At 44.5% G+C, this 17,440-nt stretch overlaps 3 protein-coding genes across 3 annotated transcripts; all 3 read right to left on the reverse strand.

Moving 5' to 3' along the window:
• Positions 1–1,242: 1,242 nt before the first annotated feature.
• LOC102459669 (olfactory receptor-like protein OLF2) lies at positions 1,243–2,181 on the reverse strand. Its single transcript, XM_006111818.2, has one exon. It carries the CDS (start codon positions 2,179–2,181, stop codon positions 1,243–1,245), a length of 939 nt encoding a protein of 312 aa, XP_006111880.2.
• A 6,571-nt stretch (positions 2,182–8,752) lies between these two features.
• Positions 8,753–9,691, reverse strand: LOC102459424 (olfactory receptor 8U9-like). The gene has a single exon (XM_006111817.2). The coding sequence runs from the start codon at positions 9,689–9,691 to the stop codon at positions 8,753–8,755; it is 939 nt and encodes a 312-aa protein (XP_006111879.2).
• Positions 9,692–15,829: 6,138 nt separating this feature from the next.
• Positions 15,830–16,768, reverse strand: LOC102459186 (olfactory receptor 5AP2-like). Its single transcript, XM_006111816.2, has one exon. It carries the CDS (start codon positions 16,766–16,768, stop codon positions 15,830–15,832), a length of 939 nt encoding a protein of 312 aa, XP_006111878.2.
• Between the last annotated feature and the right edge of the window lie 672 nt (positions 16,769–17,440).

Here is a 17,440-nt window from a genome sequence, read left to right on the forward strand (position 1 = left end):
GAGAACAAAGGGCACTATCCATAAATGTCTCACAGTTAGGGATCAGTTCGGAGACTAGTTTTGTTTAATATCGACAAATGCAAAGTGCTCCTGCAGGAAGGAACAATCAGTTACACACACACAAAATGGGAAATTACTGTCCAGGAAGGAGTACTGCAGAAAGGGATCAAGGATTCGTAGTGAACCACAGGCTATATATGAGTCAACAGTGTGAAACTGATGCAAGAAACCCCACAATATTCAGGGATGTGTTAGCAGGAGTGCTGTAAGCAAGATACAAGAGGCAATGCTTCCACTCTACTCCTTGCTGATTATGGCAGAACTGGAGGATGTTGTCCAGTTCTGGGCACCACATTCAGGAAAGCTGTGGACAAATTTGAATAGTCTGGCAAAGGGTAACACAAGTGAGAAAAGGTCTAGAAAACATGACCAGTGCGGGCAGACTGAAAGTACAGGGTTCATTTAGTCTGGAGAAGAGAAGTCTGAGAGGGAACATGGGAATAGATTTCAAATAAGTGAAAGGGTGTTACAAAGAAGAAGGAGAAATATTACAGTAATGTCTCCAATGACAGGACAAAAAGCAATGGGCTTAAATTGTAGCAAGGGACATTTAGGTCGGCAATTACGAAAACCTTCAACATTGTAACAGTAGTGAAACATGGGAATAACTGGCCTGGGAGGAGGTTGTGGAATCTCCATCTCTGGACATCTTTAAAAGCAGATGAGATGAACACCTGTTGGGGAAGGTCAAATTAGTGGTTGGTCCTGCCCTGAGGTCAGGTACCTGAACAGGATGACCTCTTTCAGTTCTATGATTCTATGAATCTCAGAGCGAGCAAGAACACGTAGCGAACCTGCTGATGTGGTATAATTATCTGATGTCTGTATGATTACATTTCTTTTTAACTGGTATTTAACTCACCATTTCCATGCTATTGACTATTTGGTTCAGTGCAGACTGTCACAGAGTAGGCACCCACACTGTGCTCTCTCATATTTTGCTGTGCTCTTAACTTACAATAATGCTTATTGTGATGGAAATCACATTTTTCTCCTTGCACATGGACAGAAACCAAGTGACAATCTGTACATCTACCCCACAGAGCACATGAAGAGCCACAGAGTATCAGGAGGGCGCACAAACTACCTTTGGTTCAGCTATAAAAATCATACAATTCACATTTGCCGCTAATCATAAAACCAACCCCAGTGCCAAGAAAAGTTTGGACTGAGTAAAAAGATTCAAGAAATCCTTCTGAGTTTATTCTTTGCTTTCTTCAGGGCGCCCTTCACTTCCCTGTTCCTCAGGCTATAGACGAGGGGGTTCAACATGGGGATCACAAGCGTGTAGAACACTGAGGTTATTTTGTCGGTGTCCATGGAATAACTGGAGGTGGGTCGGAAATACATAAAGAGGAGGGTGCCATGAAACATGCCAACTGCAGTCAAGTGGGATGTGCAGGTGGAGAAGGCTTTGCGGCGACCCTCGGCAGAGCGGATCCGGAAGATGGTGGAGATGATACAGACATAAGAGAGGAGAATGATCACAATGCTGGTGACTACAGTGTAGCACATAGAGGCAAACATCACAATCTCATTGATGCGGGTGTCAGTGCAGGAGAGTGCCAGCAGCGGGGGGGTGTCGCAGAAGAAATGATTGATGACGTTTGAGTGGCAGAATGACAGCCGGAAAGTATAGTATGTGCTTGTTGTTGCATCCGCCAATGACACCCCATACACCCCAGCCACCAGCAGGTTACAAAGCCGCCTGGACATAGTGACCGTATAGAGTAGCGGGTTGCAGATGGCCACATAACGGTCATACGCCATCACAGCCAGCAAGAGACACTCAACATCTTGAAAAAAGAAACATAAATACATTTGCACAGTGCAGGCAGTGCGAGAAATGCTTTTCGTCTTGGCTAAAAAATTCTGCAGCATCTTGGGGGCAATTGTCGAGGAATAGCAGAGATCACAGAAAGACAAATTGCCAAGGAAAAAGTACATGGGGGTGTGGAGTCGGGGGTCAATCTTGATTAAGAAGATCATCCCCCCATTCCCCACCAGGGTGATAATATGAATCAGTAAGGACAACAGAAATAGGGGGACCTGCAGCTCCGGACGATCTGTCAGTCCTGAGAGAATGAACTCAGTCACCTCCGAGTGATTTCCCTCTTCCATCTTCTCTGAGCTGAGATCAGGCAGCAACAGGGATGTGGGGAGATGAATGGCTCTGTAAACCAGTCTCTTCTCTGTAATGAAGTGATGAAAAATGGGTACCCGTATGATCTGAAAGAAGGGCTTAGTCTAAAGAGCCAGATGTTCCCAGTTGATCATTCCAGGTCTTCCATTCAATGCACACACTGTACAAATACAAGGATACGCATGTTAATCGTACCACACACATGAACTTTCCTGTTCACTAATTCAAGCAGCAAACAGTGAATTGTGACTCCGCTGAAGGAGAATCAGGGTGAAACCATCTGAGTGGGATGAGATTCTTGCTTAGCTCAAAAGGGTGAGATTAATGTGTGCCAATCTGCTTGCCCTCTTTAGGAAAGGGAAGTTCTGTGGCTCGGAATGTGAGTTTGGGGTAAAGCTTTTCTGTTGTGCTCATGACACTTTTTGGCACCTAAAAATGGCACCCTCTTTAGTCCTAGGAAAGCCCAGAGAAAGCGCTTCCTTTAGTGACATTCTAATTGTCTGTTTTTTCAAACACTGAGGTTTTTCATTTAGTTTGAAGGGTTGGATCTGGGCTCAGGTATTTAGTGCAGGGGATCTTCAATTCAATAGCTGCCAATTACCCTGGTTTCTCTATGGGTGTGTGGCTGTGTTGTAGGACAAGGGAACGTACCTCCTGTGAAGAGACAGATGTGTGGTGTTTCCCCATTGACAGAAACTGTCGCGTTCAGGAAGTTTTATAGTGAGATCTGCGATCTATGGAACATTATTCCTTAAGCACCTGGGAAAACCCGAGCCCAGGGAGACACAACACCTCATTAATGAGCTCAGGGAACCAAAGCCATCATGGGGGTAACGCATGCCCTTGGGATTAATTTGGCCTACTCTTTCCTCCTCTTGTTACAAAATGATGCAAATTGTGTCAGATTTATCTACTTCGAGGCTAGGGATCTATGGCATCCCACTATGTTCCGGTCCAGGAAGGTGGAGCTGTGATCCGTTCCATTAAGTAAATCTGAACAAAAATGGAAAATGTGTTTTGTGGTTTGTCCATACTTAGTTGTTCAGTTCAGAAATATGAGAGGGGTCCTTGTGATATCACATCCCCCCATACTGTGGCTAGGTTCAGGCTCCCAGACTGCACTGCATGACCTATGCTGAATGATGGCCTTCCCTCTTGCTGAACTGCCCTGGAACATCACCTGTGTCCCACAACAATGGCTTGGGGAGGAAGCGAGATTGATAAGTTGGTGGAAAGCTGACACTTTCCAAAGAAAAGATATCTCCATGGAAGAGGGGAAAATTCAGTTCCTCCACCCATCACTGCTGGCATCTGGCCTGTACAGTATCCTTCCTGGATCTCATCTTGTGAGATGTGCTACTTATAACACTGGCCGCTCCTGGGCATTGCACATAGCAATTCTTTTCCTTCACTTCCCAGGGTTTGGCAGTTACTGAAATACAGCTGAGCCCTGTCTGTCCAACCTCTCACATGGAGATTTTCCCAAAAGTAGCCACTTGGCCCTGCCCAGCAGCCTTGTTGAGGTAGGAAAAAAGAGAATGTGATGTAGTGATGTTACACAGGCCGACAGGGCCTCCTTAGAATTTCTACATTGTTCAGCTTGTGCCCTCTGAGGAAGCTCAGCCCTTCTCCGCACTGAGCTAGGTCTGGTGGATGTGGACAGACATGCTCAGTAGTGAAACCATCGCACAGACGCTGCCCATTAGACCAGGTCCCCTGCCAGTGTACATGGATGTCTCTCCATTGGAGTCATTGGCCAGATCTCCAGTCGGTGTGAATCAGGACAGCCCCATTGTAGCCAAAGGGCCACGTCTTCAATGGCTTTGAACCTGACCATGTTTTCAACCACGAACAGGGAAACAGGCCAAGAGTCATGGTGGATTTAATACCACTTACCAAATCAAGGCTGGGTGGGTTTCCAATTGAGATGTTCTACCTGTAATTAGAGGGTGAGGCTCAATGTTGTGTGTTCTCAGAAGGTTGTACTAAAAATCAGGAATCAATGGAAAATCTCTGTAACTTGACATAGAGTCATAGATGTCAATGGTGTAGAACAGACATGGGGAAGCTCAGGTCTGAGGGTTGCATGCAGCTGCACCCCTGAGGACTGGAGCACACAAAACCTACGATCCTGGCCTCCCCCGCAAGGCTCTGATGTCCGAGGGAAATGTGGGGTGTCTCCTCAATTGGGGGCCACAGTGAGGTGGTTTTTTTTTGCTTTTAATTTGTGTGTGGCCCCCGACTGATTTTCTGTGGCTCCCGGTCCAAAGAAGGTTTCCCACCCCAGTCTAGAACCCCACATGGTGTAAATCAGCGTCGTGGCTTTGAACTCCTGGATGCCTAAAACAAACTTTAGCACCACGGACAGCTCAGTGTTGGCAGAACTGGGGGAGGGAGCAGGCGTTCCTGGCTGGCTGCTGGGCCTCAACCTCCATTTGCCTTGAGGTAAAGATGACGCATCAGTGAAGTTTGGGTACATGGTGCAGTAGGCCAGGAACCTGATGCAGTTTGGTTAAAGGGACATGGTGCTGTGTGGCTGCTGTTCCTAGGGTTCCTGTGCCGGGATTTGAAGAGACAGTCGGGCCACTGAGAGAGTGGCCTACAATTAGATGGGGTAAAAGGGTTGTTAAATACTTAGTGGCCCAACTGATTATGGTTGTGGCTAGAGCTAGGGTCAGAAGGAAGCTGGAAAGGCAAAACCATTTCCTCCAGGTAGGATTCCCTGGGGTACGGCCCGATAGCAGAGCAGGGATACTTTAAAGCAGTGGTCACCAACCAGTAGATCGTGATCTACCGGTAGATCTCAGAGGCTCTAAGAGTACCTCTTGAGCCGTCTCTGAACTGTGCACCTGTGCAGTACATTTACATTAGATTTCCTCATTTGAGGAGCAGCTACTCACCGAGCAACTGCACAGGTGAAGAGCTGTGAGGAATGGTGGGATTTTTTTTAAAGTAGCAGTATAAGGATTGGGGATAGCAAGTGATGGAGAGGAGGAGAATAGAGAGGGCGGGGCTTCAAGGAAGGGCAGGGCAGTAGCTCTTGGCTTGGTCTGTCATTTAAAAAGTGATCTTGGGTATAAAAAGATTGGAGACCACTGCTCTAAAGTGTAGAGACACCGAACCAGAAGGGGTGTTTGGGAGAGGAGGGTGCCCTGCTGTTACTGCCCAATAAATAAGTAAATGGGTCCATTGGAGTCTGTGCTAGCAGCAAGCACCTGTCCTTCTCCAGCAATCTGGTCATGCTAGGGAAGAGAAAACGCTCTTCATGCCCCTGCCCTCTAGGGCCATTGCACTAGGCAGTACAACTTCACTGAAACCGTCTTCAGTCCTCAACAAATCCCAGTGAGGGTTCGGAGAGGGGAATATTTACTTGTTTAAACCTTTCCCCTTGCTGAAGGGCTGTGTTCTTCCCTGAGGGTATATCTACACTACAGTGTTATTTCAAAATATCTTATTTCAAAATAGTTAATTCGAAATAAGTTATTTCAAAATAACGCGTCTCCACACAACATGCATTTCAAAATAGCGGTTTGGCTGAGTAGATACTAGTAAAGTTATTTCAAAATAAGGGCTGTTATTTCAAAATAACTTTGCTGTGTAGACAAACCATTACAGAACAAGAGCAGAGGGACCTCAAATTTAGCAAATGTCATTGATGCAAGAGCCCTGGCTCTGCTGAATTTGACTCCTGTCCTAGGCACCCTTGGAAGGGCTTTTTCTGGGATTTGGGACTAGATCTAGACCTCACAGAGATCAGACCAGAATTGAACAAGATTCTAATGCAGGTTAACTCCTGCCTGGCACACTCCATAGCTGGCTACCTGGGGGATGTTCCAATTGAAAGGCAGATTGAACATGCTATGAGCTATTGCTGTGTTTCCTTTGAGGCGCGAGGATGGGAATGAAGAGTTTTATTGCAATAGGATATTATCACATTTCAATAGAATTTGAAGGGTCGTTCAAATCAAGAGCCGTTCCCACAAATTAGCAATGATTGTGCTACCTAGACAAATTTATGGTTGTGGCTAGAAATTTTTGTTGTGCTGTACATGCAGTGGGCCTCTCACGTTTTAGGGGTCAAAAATTTCAATGGCTGATGTGTTTGTGTCTTGTGTTTCAGAGGGCAAAGCCTGTGGAGGGGCTTAATTTCTTTGTGTGAAATCTTTGAATTTGTTGTTGTTGTTGTTGTTGTTGAGATCTTTTAAAAATCCCCCTGGGAATGTATCATCTGAAAACTATAATTGGTTTATTGGTATCATCCTGATAAATCACGAGTGGCAATACGGTATGTGAGGAAAAACGAGGATACTGTATGCTATTATTAACTCATGATACAAACTGTTGTCAGAAAACAGGTCTGTCTGAAACCACGGAATGTGTGAATTCTGTATTGAAGCAGAAAATAGCATCATTGTGGTAGAAGGGAAATAAAAGAAGCTCAAAAATATGAGGAAAAAGGAGCCATAAAGATCCATTCACATAGACATTTTGTCACTGGTATCTAGCTGGTAATGTGACTGAAAGGGAGGACAGGAGTATAAATGGAAGGACTGGATATCCCGAGGTCCCTCTCCCTCTCTCTTCACTGCCTCTGAAGGGACAGAGAAACAGCAGTCACTGTATCACCACTAATGTACTGGGAAACCAGAGTGGAGTCTCATAGACAGAGGAGGAGATGGCTTTCTTCTCTCCTAACGTGTCTGCTAGCACCTTGGGGGAGGACACCTGGGCTATGAAAATAACACATAACTAAGGCTCTGGGGTCTACCTCTAGGAGGTTCTGGAACAAGGGTATCACATGCTGCTTTTCAATACAACCACACAAAGTACTAACCTCTAGGTCACAGGGCACAGCTATGCCCAATAGATTGTGTGTCCTGTATGTCCAGCGCCCTCCTGGAGAACACCAGTGTGTGTAAAGTCTGTCTTTTTATTGACAGAAAATGACAGGTGGAAATCCTGGTCCCAGGTAGAGGTTCCTAAAGACTTTGATACCAAAACAAAGTGGCTTTGATAAAATGATCCAACACATTTATTGACTACAGAAAGAAAGATTTTCAGTGATTACCAATAATAAGACATAAAGATCTGAACTGGTTACAAAGAAATAAAAGGTAAAATGTCAGTAACACCTAACTGAAGAGACTAAATTAATTCAAAGCAAAGATTTATCTCACCACCTCCTTTTCCAGTCTTGCAGGCTTGTGCCTTTGAACCAGAATCCTCCCCCGTTCCAATATGCCTCTCCATTTCCTTCAGATGGTATTGATGCCAAGAGCAGGGAAAAAAGGAGGAAGACTATACTTCTTGAGTTAGGCTGAAAGAATTGAATATCCATTATTTTACATTTGTCCATATATGCTCTGCATTAGTAGTGCTTTGAAAAATGCTTTTCCAAACAGTTGGAATGAGAAGAGGCAATTACAGATTGTACATTGTTGTTGTTGTTTCAAAATATGTTAATTTTTCATCAAGGAATGTGGAAAATGAAACAGTAATTGCAAAACATAAAGTCATTTTAAAAACACTGTATTTACAGTGCATGGAATTACATGGAACATCGGGAGTGAAGTATCTATCTACTTAACTGTGAGCATCAACAAATATGGGAGCCTCTTATCAATTCATTAATGTTGCCTATAGAAGTTAAGATCACTCTGTCTGGGAGTTCTGAGGGTCCAATCCCCTGGCCACTTAGGGTGTGTCTAAACTACATGGCTCCGTCGATGGAGCCATGTAGATTAGGCTGATCTGCAGAGGGAAATGAAGCCGCGATTTAAATAATTGCGGCTTCATTTAAATTTAAATGCCTGCTGCGCTGAGCCGACAAACAGCTGATCAGCTGTTTGTCGGCTCAGTGCACTAGTCTGGACGCTCCTGGGCTGACCTGAAAGCCCTTTATTGACCTCCCTGTTATGCCTCGTAGGATGAGGTTTACTGGGGAGGTCGATAAAGGGCTTTCATGCCGACAGGGGAGCATCCAGACTGCCTCGATCTGCTGACAAACAGCTGATCGGCAGAGCGGGGCAGCCATTTAAATTTAAATGAAGCCGCGATTATTTAAATCGTGGCTTCATTTCCCTTTGCCAAACAAACAAATCTACATGGCTCCGTCAACAGAGCCATGTAGTTTAGATGTACCCTTAGTTCCAAGATATAGAAAGGGCTTTGAAATCAGTGCCTCCAGAATCTATTTCTCACATTGTCAGTATTAGAGAAGACTGAAAGATGTGGGTTCATTTAGTTGGGAAAAGAGAACACTATGCAAAGTAGGCATCCACACCATGCTGTCTCTTGGAAATGTTACCCTTGCTCTTACTTGTTTTGTTGTGCCCTTACCTTACAAAAAAGGACATTGTGGAGGAAATCACCATTCTTCTCCTTGTGCATGGACACAAACAATCTCTATAACTAACACACAGAGCACAGAAAGAGCTAAGAGGATGTGCAAACCTCCCTTTGATACAACTGTAGAAAGCACACATTTCACTCTTGCAATGACATCATAAAACCAATCCTACAGCAACAAGGGGACTAAGAAAAAAAGATTCAAGAATTGCTTAGGAGTTTATTCATGGATTTCCTTAGGGCCCCCTTCACCTCCCTGTTCCTTAGGCTGTAGATGAGGGGATTTAACAGGGGGATCACCAACGTGTAGAACACTGAGGCTATTTTGTCTATGCCCATGGAATAGCTGGAGCTGGGTCGTAAATACATGAAAAGGAGGGTGCCATGAAACATGATCACTGCGGTCAAGTGGGAAGTGCAGGTGGAGAAGGTTTTGCGCTGGCCTTCAGCAGAGCGGATCTTCAGGATGCTGGAGAGGATACAGACATAAGACAGGAGGATGATGACAACACTGGTCACTATAATGTAGCACGTGGATGCAAACATCACAATCTCACTGCTGCTGGTGTCAGAGCAGGAGAGCGCCAGCAGTGGGGGCATGTCGCAGTAGAAATGATTGATGATGTTGGAGTGGCAGAATGACAGCCGGAATATAAAATATGTGTTAATGATTGCGTCTACCAATGCCACAGCATAGCATGCAGCCATCAGTAGGTTACAACGCTGCCTGGACATGGTGACCATATAGAGCAATGGGTTACAGATGGCCACATAACGGTCATAGGCCATCACAGCCAGCAGGAGACACTCAGTTTCTTGAAAAGCGATATCGAAATACATTTGCAAAGCACAGGCAGTGTAAGAAATACTTTTCCTATCAGCTAAGAAATTTGCCAGCATCCTTGGGGAAATTACAAAAGAATAGCAGAAATCACAGAAAGATAAACTCCTGAGGAAAAAGTACATGGGGGTGTGGAGTCGGGGGTCAGTCGTGATTAACAAGACCATCCCCCCATTTCCCACCACGGTGACAACATAAATGAGTAGGAACAAAAGAAACAGGGGGTGCTGAAGCTCTGGACGATCTGTCAGTCCTGTGAGAATGAATTCAGTAACCTCTGAGAGATTTCCCTCTTCCATCTCCTCTGAGCCGAAATCAGGCAGCTACAGTAAAATGGTCTGGAGATGGCTCAGGCAACTTATCCAATCTCTGTGATTTAAATAAGTGAAGAAAAAGGAGTCCGGGTTCACAATGGATACCAGTACGAGCACAGAGAAAGACTGATGTTCCCAGCTGGTCAGTCTAGGTGTTCCATACAATGCCTTCCATACACATACATAGACACACAGGTCAATCGCGCCCTCCACACACAGACTCTTCTGTTCATTTATCCGAGCAGCATACAATGACTTGTGAGAGAATCAAGGTGAAAACCGTCTCAGTGTGATGAGATTATTCCTTAGCTCAAGAAGGGGTGAGAACAAATGTATATCAGTCTCTATCGTCTCTTTGGGCAAGGGGAGCTCTGTGGCTCGGCGTTTCGGATTGAGGAAAAGTTGGTTCACAGTCCTAATTATGAGTCTCAACATCTGAAAATGGCATTTTCTTTAGTTGGTAGGAAAACCCAAGGAAAGAACTGGATTCTGTGACAATGTAATTGCCCCCTTTTGTCCAACCAAAGGGTTTTTTTTAATCCTTTAGCTCATTTGGTAGGAGCTCAGGCTGAAATTTGTGGTGCTGACGTTCTTGAGTTCCATAGCTGCTGACCACCGTGTTTTCTGTACGGGTGTATGACTGAAAAGAGAAAGAAACTGCCTGGAGCATGTGGGAAGTTTTATACTGAGATTTGTGATTTATGGGAGAAGCTTGCTGAAGCAAGTGGGAATACAGACTCTCAGGAGGTCATCACATCTAATTAATGTGCTCAGGGAACCAAAGACACCTTCAGAGTGACTCAGGCCCTGGGGATTAATTTGTCCCACTCTTGCCTCCCGTGTTATTCAGTGAGTCAAACTGATCAACAAAGAAACAGTTTGTTTTTTGGTTTGTGAAGACCAAATGCTTTTGTCCAAAAACATAAGTTTGGCTCACAAATGCCACAGGAGTCCATCAGATACCATATTGCAACATTTTTGGCCATGCTCCCGGCTCCGGGTCTGAACTCCACCCCTACACTACATGATGGTCTCCTCTCTTGCTGAAGTGTCTTTGCATGAGAGAGAGAATTCTATGAAAGAGGGGACAATTCAATTTCTCTGCCCCTCAAAACTGGGATCTTTCCAGTATACGATTCTTCATAGCCAGGGATTTCATCACCCAGTTCTAACACCGGCAGCTTCTGTGCATTTGTCATGATTATGAGGGTTGGCCAGCAGCCTGGGGATTAAGGGGTTAACTACACCTAGCCAGGTGGAGTGACCAGTAGGAATGTAGGTGGGACTTTCAAACTGGGACAAAGGAATTTGGGTTTTTTTCCTTTCTCCCTTTTGTCTCTCTGGGGGTATGTCTACACTACCCCGCTAGTTCGAACTAGCGGGGGTAATGTAGTCATCCGCAGTTGCAAATGAAGCCCGGGATTTGAATTTCCCGGGCTTCATTTGCATAAAGCCGGCCGGTGCCATTTTTAAATGCCGGCTAGTGCGAACCCCGTGCCGCGCGGCTACACGCGGCACGGAGTAGCTAGTTTGGATTAGGCTTCCACGAGGAGTACAGCTAGTTCGGATTAGGAAGCCTAATCCGAACTAGCTACTCCATGCCGCATGTAGCCGCGCGGCACGGGGTTCGAACTAGCCGGCATTTAAAAATGGCGCTGGACGGCTTCATGCAAATGAAGCCCGGGAAATTCAAATCCCGGGCTTCATTTGCAACTGCGGATGACTACATTACCCCCACTAGCTCGAACTAGCAGGGTAGTGTAGACATACCCTGGGTGTGTTCTCTGCAGCTACAGAGAGGGACAAGCATGTCTCTCTCTTTCCAAGACACCATTCTTCATTTTCTGTAAGTAGGGTAAAACTTAGGTACCCCAAAGCCTTATCTACCAGGCTTTGGTATAAAACTTCCCCCAAAATCTTAAAAACCTAGATCTTGGGAACAAAACTTCCGCTGCCACCACCCAAATGTTGATAAAGAAATCAGGGGAAAGATCATTTGGGAAATCTCACCCCTAAAATAAAAATCAGGGCACACAATTCCAGGTTAATAAAAAGAAAAGAAAGAACTTTTATTATTACAACAATATTCCTGTTGCAAGTATAATGACTAGATAGGACGGTAACAAAATATACTCCTGGAGAAACTCCATGGGCCTAGAACTTAGTTACAAAGAAAAGCCAAAAGCCACATCTTTTAAACAGTGCCAGATCTCAGATCCCATACCCAACCCTTAAAACAATAAAGCCTAACGAAACTACCTAAACTTTACCCTACTTACAGAAAATGAAGAATGGTGTCTTGGAAAGAGAGAGACATGCTTGTCCCTCTCTGTAGCTGCAGAGAACACACCCAGAGAGACAAAAGGGAGAAAGGAAAAAAACCCAAATTCCTTTGTCCCAGTTTGAAAGTCCCACCTACATTCCTACTGGTCACTCCACCTGGCTAGGTGTAGTTAACCTCTTAATCCCCAGGCTGCTGGCTAACCCTCATAATCATGACAGCATTGCACATAGCAATTCTTTTCCTACTGGTCCCAAGTTTTGGTAGTTCCTGAAATAGAGATGGGCCCTACCTACCCAGCCTCCCACATGGAGAGTTTCCTCTTATCCTTGCCTAGCAACCTTGTTGAGGTTGAGAAAAGAGAATGTGCATTCTCCCCTGGCTTGTAGTGATGTCACATAGGGAAATTGGGCCTCCTTACACCTGCGACAGTCCTCAGTCTGTGCCTACTGAGGATGCTCATGGCCTCTCTACCCTGTGCTATGTCTGATGGACATGGACAGAAATGCTTAATGGTGTAACCATAACAACGGCACTGCCCATTAGACTAAAATCCGGGCCTGTGTACATGAATGTGTCTCCACTGGAGTCATTGGCCAGATCTCCAGGCGGTGTAGATCAGCACAGCTCCATTGAAGCCAAAGGCTCAAATCTTCAAATGGTGTGAACCTGAACATGTTTTCAACCATGAGCGGAGGAACAGGTCAAGAGACATGGTGGATTTGATACCACTTACCCCTGAAACAGGTCTCATGGTTGAGGTGCCAGTAAAGTATGAGGTAAGCTGATGGCAGCATCCTGAATTTTCAGTGTATCTTCAGATAGGGAATCCAGCCAGTTTCCCTGAATATTTAAAAATTCAGGCCTGGAGTTTATGAGAGATGACATCAGTTCATTTGTGAGACCCACATGGTGAATCTGAAGAGTGTTGCAGAACTGTATAATATGAGGGGTGGATTCACCCCTCCCTTATCTGTAGATTTTACATGACTGTTCCTTCTGTGCTTCTTAAAGTTTGCACATTTACTTTCTCTGTGCCTCAGCTCTTCATCTGAAAATTAGAAATGATACTGCTCCTCCTAACATGGAATAAGCAACAATAAATACGATAAAGATTTTGAGGTGCTTGGAGGCACTCCATTGTTGAGGGCCATGTAAGGAGCTACAAATATTTATGAACCCTGCACTAAGGGAGGCAAGTTCAGTTACTCCCAGTCAGACATGGCCAAAGGGAGGCAGAAATAATTTAAGATCCACATATTCATATTTGTCCAGATGTACCAAGAACTAGTAAATGCTTTGGAAAACACTACTTCTAGGCATCTGAAATGAGAAAAGTCACTTACACAGTGTACAGAAGAAAATATTTTTTTTATTTCATGCAATACCAGTATTCTGAAAAAAGATGTTAATTTTTCATCAATGAATGTGGAAAATAGAAATATAGTTGCAAAAATTTATGGTCATTAAAAATGTATTTATGGTGAATATGGAGGCTGAATAACACATGTATCTACCTTTACAATATGCTTCAACAAATACGGGAACACCTTATCAATTCATTAATGTTGCCTACAGAAGCTAAGATCACCCAGTTTGACAGTTCTTTGGGTCCACTCCCCTAGTCCTTTAGTTCCAAGATTAAAAATGGACTTGGAATCCAAGTCTCAGTAACCCATTTTTTTGGTTGTCAGCATGAGGTGTAACAACCATGATGCAAAAGACTCTAGAAATGAGTGAATTTCTTATGAGGCAATAATGTACTATTCAAAGCAGTGCAGTTTTGGTTGACCTGAAACTTTTCAAAGACATGTTAGAAATTCTACAATAGCTTTGTCCCAAAACCATGGATGGAAGGTGGGGAGAAGCCAAAGGTAGGAGGTGGGGGGAGCGGGTTGCATCCCCCCTTTGTAATTTTTTGCCCAATATTGGGAAGTTCACCACTAAGATGGGAGATTAAGATTCACTTCCTACTTCTATCTAGTTCTGGACAAAGATGTGGGCTTGGATTTCCTGTATTTCGCGAAAGAATCCCAGATTGGGAGCAATCTGCTATTCAGGTCAGAGATGCTCTCAACCTCTCCTTCCAGAGTTGGTCTACCTAATTAAATAGCCAATGGAACAAAACCATGAAGTTGAGCATCTCACTCTTTAGATGTGTTCCCCAAGTAATCAGTCTATAGAATCATTCTTTTTATTCTTCCTGTGTTTTATTTACAACATAACAGCTGTAACAGAGGAGACTGAGGTCATAGCTATACCACTGGCTAAATCTGGACTGCTGGGATAAACAAAGCAATATTTATTAACAAGCATGTTATAGACGTGTTTAGTCAATGGGAGAGCACTTGCCTATCAATGTCTGTACTTCCCATCCCTCGGAGTCTGTGTTCGGTCACAGATTCCTATCGAGGCTGGTCTGCACTGGTGCCGTCAGGGGATTGAATGTGCACTACTTCTGTTACACAATGCTCCCATTAACACAGTATGGTGTGGAGTCTGTCGTAAGTCAAACTGAGTTATATGTGCATGAAGTGGTATAACTTAGATAGACTTACAGCATTGGCATTGACAGTCTCTGAGAAAGTTCCTGGACAGTATAAAAGACAGTGTCCAAAATGTCTCACAATGAGGGGTCAGTTCTGAGTCAGGTTCTGTTTAATATCATCACCAGTGCTACAGAGAATGGCCAGATAAAAGTTGTAAATGACACCCAGCTGGGAGAGCAACTATCTTGAAGGGTAATGTGAGAATTCAAAATAATCTGGACAAACTGTCGAAATTATTATAGGAAAATAGGATGAAGTTCAAGAAGGACAAATGCAAAGTGCTTCCTTGGAAAGGAACAATCAGCTCCCTTAGGAAGGAACACACACAAAAAGGGAAATTACTGTTTAGGAAGGAGTAGTGTAGAAAGTGATCTAGAGGTCATATATAGCCTGTGGGCCACTATGAATCAACAGTGTAACACGGATGCAAAAAACAAACATGGATAATTTAACTTGCTTTTTAACTGATGTTGTGGAGAAAACTCACCATTCCTATGCTATTTGTAGTCAGTCCAATGCAGACTGTCAGGGTATGTCTACACTACCCCGCTAGTTCGAACTAGCAGGGTAATGTAGGCATACCGCACTTGCAAATGAAGCCTGGGATTTGAATTTCCCGGGCTTCATTTGCATAAACTGGGCGCCGCCATTTTTAAATCCCTGCTCGTTCGAACCCCATGCCGCGCGGCAACACACGGCACGAACTAGGTAGTTCGGACTAGGCTTCCTAGTCCGAACTACTGTTACTCCTCGTGGAATGAGGAGTAACGGTAGCTCGGACTAGGAAGCCTAGTCCGAACTACCTAGTTCGTGCCGCGTATAGCCGTGTGGCACGGGGTTCGAACAAGCAGGGATTTAAAAATGGCAGCGCCCAGTTTATGCAAACGAAGCCCGGGAAATTCAAATCCCGGGCTTCATTTGCAAGTGCGGAATGCCTACATTACCCTCCTAGTTCGAACTAGGAGAGTAGTGTAGACATACCCTCAGAGAGTAGGCACCCACACCGTGCTCTCTCTTGGAAATGTTACCTCTGCTCTTATTTGTTTTGCTATGCCCTTAGCTTACAATAAAGGATATTCTGATGGAAATCACCTTTCTCCTCCTTGCGCATGGACAGAAACTAAATGACAATCTCTACAACCACCCAACAGAAAACATAAAGAGCTGCAGAGTATAAGGAGGGTGTTCAAATCTCCCTTTGGTTCAGTTATAAAAATCACACACTTCACACTTGCAAACACATCATAAAACTGACCTCAGTGCCAAGAAAAGTTTAGATTGAGATAACAAGATTTAAGAATGGGTCAGGAGTTTATTCATTGCTTTCTTCAAAGCGCTTTTCACCTCCCTGTTCCTCAGGCTGTAGATGAGGGGGTTCAACATGGGGATCACCAGCGTGTAAAACACGGAGGCAATTTTGTCTGTGTCCATGGAATAGCTGTTGGTGGGTCGGAAATACATAAAGAGAAGAGTTCCATGAAAAATGCCCACAGCAGTCAAGTGGGAAGTGCAGGTGGAGAAAGCTTTTCTCCGGCCTTCAGCAGAGCGCATCCTCAGGATGGACGAGATGATGCAAATATAGGAGAGGAGAATGGTCACAATGCTGCTCGCTACAACGTAGCATGCAAAGGCAAGCATCAAAATCTCATTGATGTGTGTGTCAGAGCAAGAGAGTGCCAGCAGCGGGGGAGTGTCACAGAAGAAATGATTGATGATGTTAGAGCGGCAAAATGATAGCCGAAATATATAGTAGGTGCTTATAGTTGAATCCATCAATGCCACTGCAAACACCCCAGCCAGCAGGAGGTTACAAAGCCGCTTGGACATGGTGACTGTATAGAGCAGCGGGTTACAGATGGCCACATAACGGTCATACGCCATCACAGCCAGCAAGAGACACTCAATATCTTGAAAAAGGAAAGATAAATACAATTGCACGGCACAGGCAGTGTAAGAAATGCTTTTCCTCTCCGCTAAGAAATTCTGCATCATCTTGGGGGCAATTGTCGAGGAATAGCAGAAATCACATAAAGACAAATTACCAAGGAAAAAGTACATGGGGGTGTGGAGTCGAGGTTCAATCGTGATTAACAAGATCATCCCCCCGTTCCCCACCAGGGTGACAAAATAAATCAGTAGGAACAAAACAAATAGAGGGACCTGAAGCTCTGGATGATCTGTCAGTCCTGAGAGAATGAACTCAGTCACCACGGAGTGATTTCCCTCTTCCATCTCCTCAGGTGGATGGCTCTGGAAACCTATCCTTTTTTTGTACCAAAGTTAAGTGATGAAAAAGAAGGACTTAGTCCACAGAGCCAGATGTTCACAGCTGATCTTTCCAGGTGTTCCATACAATGCACACACTGTACAAATACAAGGACATGCAGGTTAACCATACAACCCACATGAACACTCCTGTTCATTAATCCAAGCAACAGTGACTTTCGGCCCTGCTGTGGAAGAATCAGGGAGAAACCATCTCAGTGAGATGAGATTATTGCTTAATTCAGGAATAAACAAGTGTCAATCTCTCTGCCCTCTTTAGGCAAGGGAAGCTCTGTAGCTTTGCATCTCAGTTTGTGGTTAAGCTTTTCTGCTGTGCTCATGATACTTTTTGGCACCTAAAAATGGCATGTTCTTTCGTCTGTAGGAAAGCCCAGAAAAAGCGTTACCTTCAGTGACATTCTAATTGCCTGTTTTTTCAAACACTGAGGTTTTTCCTTTAGTTTGAAGGGTTGGATCTGAGCTCAGGTATTTAGTGCTGGGGATCTTCAATTCAATTCCTTCTGATCACTCTGCTGTCTGTATGCATGTGTGCTATGATGCAGGAGAACAGCACGTACCTGCTGAGAAGAGATAGACGTGGTGGTGTTTCCCCATTGACAGAAACTGCCAGATTACCAT

The sequence above is a fragment of the Pelodiscus sinensis genome, chromosome 4, assembly GCF_049634645.1.
Source record: "Pelodiscus sinensis isolate JC-2024 chromosome 4, ASM4963464v1, whole genome shotgun sequence".
Taxonomy (NCBI): Eukaryota; Metazoa; Chordata; order Testudines; family Trionychidae; genus Pelodiscus; species Pelodiscus sinensis.

Excerpts from the sequence above, each read along its gene's own strand:
- LOC102459669 (XM_006111818.2), bottom strand. The coding sequence starts at position 2,181 with ATGGAAGAGGGAAATCACTCGGAGGTGACTGAGTTCATTCTCTCAGGA.
- LOC102459424 (XM_006111817.2), bottom strand. The coding sequence starts at position 9,691 with ATGGAAGAGGGAAATCTCTCAGAGGTTACTGAATTCATTCTCACAGGA.
- LOC102459186 (XM_006111816.2), bottom strand. The coding sequence starts at position 16,768 with ATGGAAGAGGGAAATCACTCCGTGGTGACTGAGTTCATTCTCTCAGGA.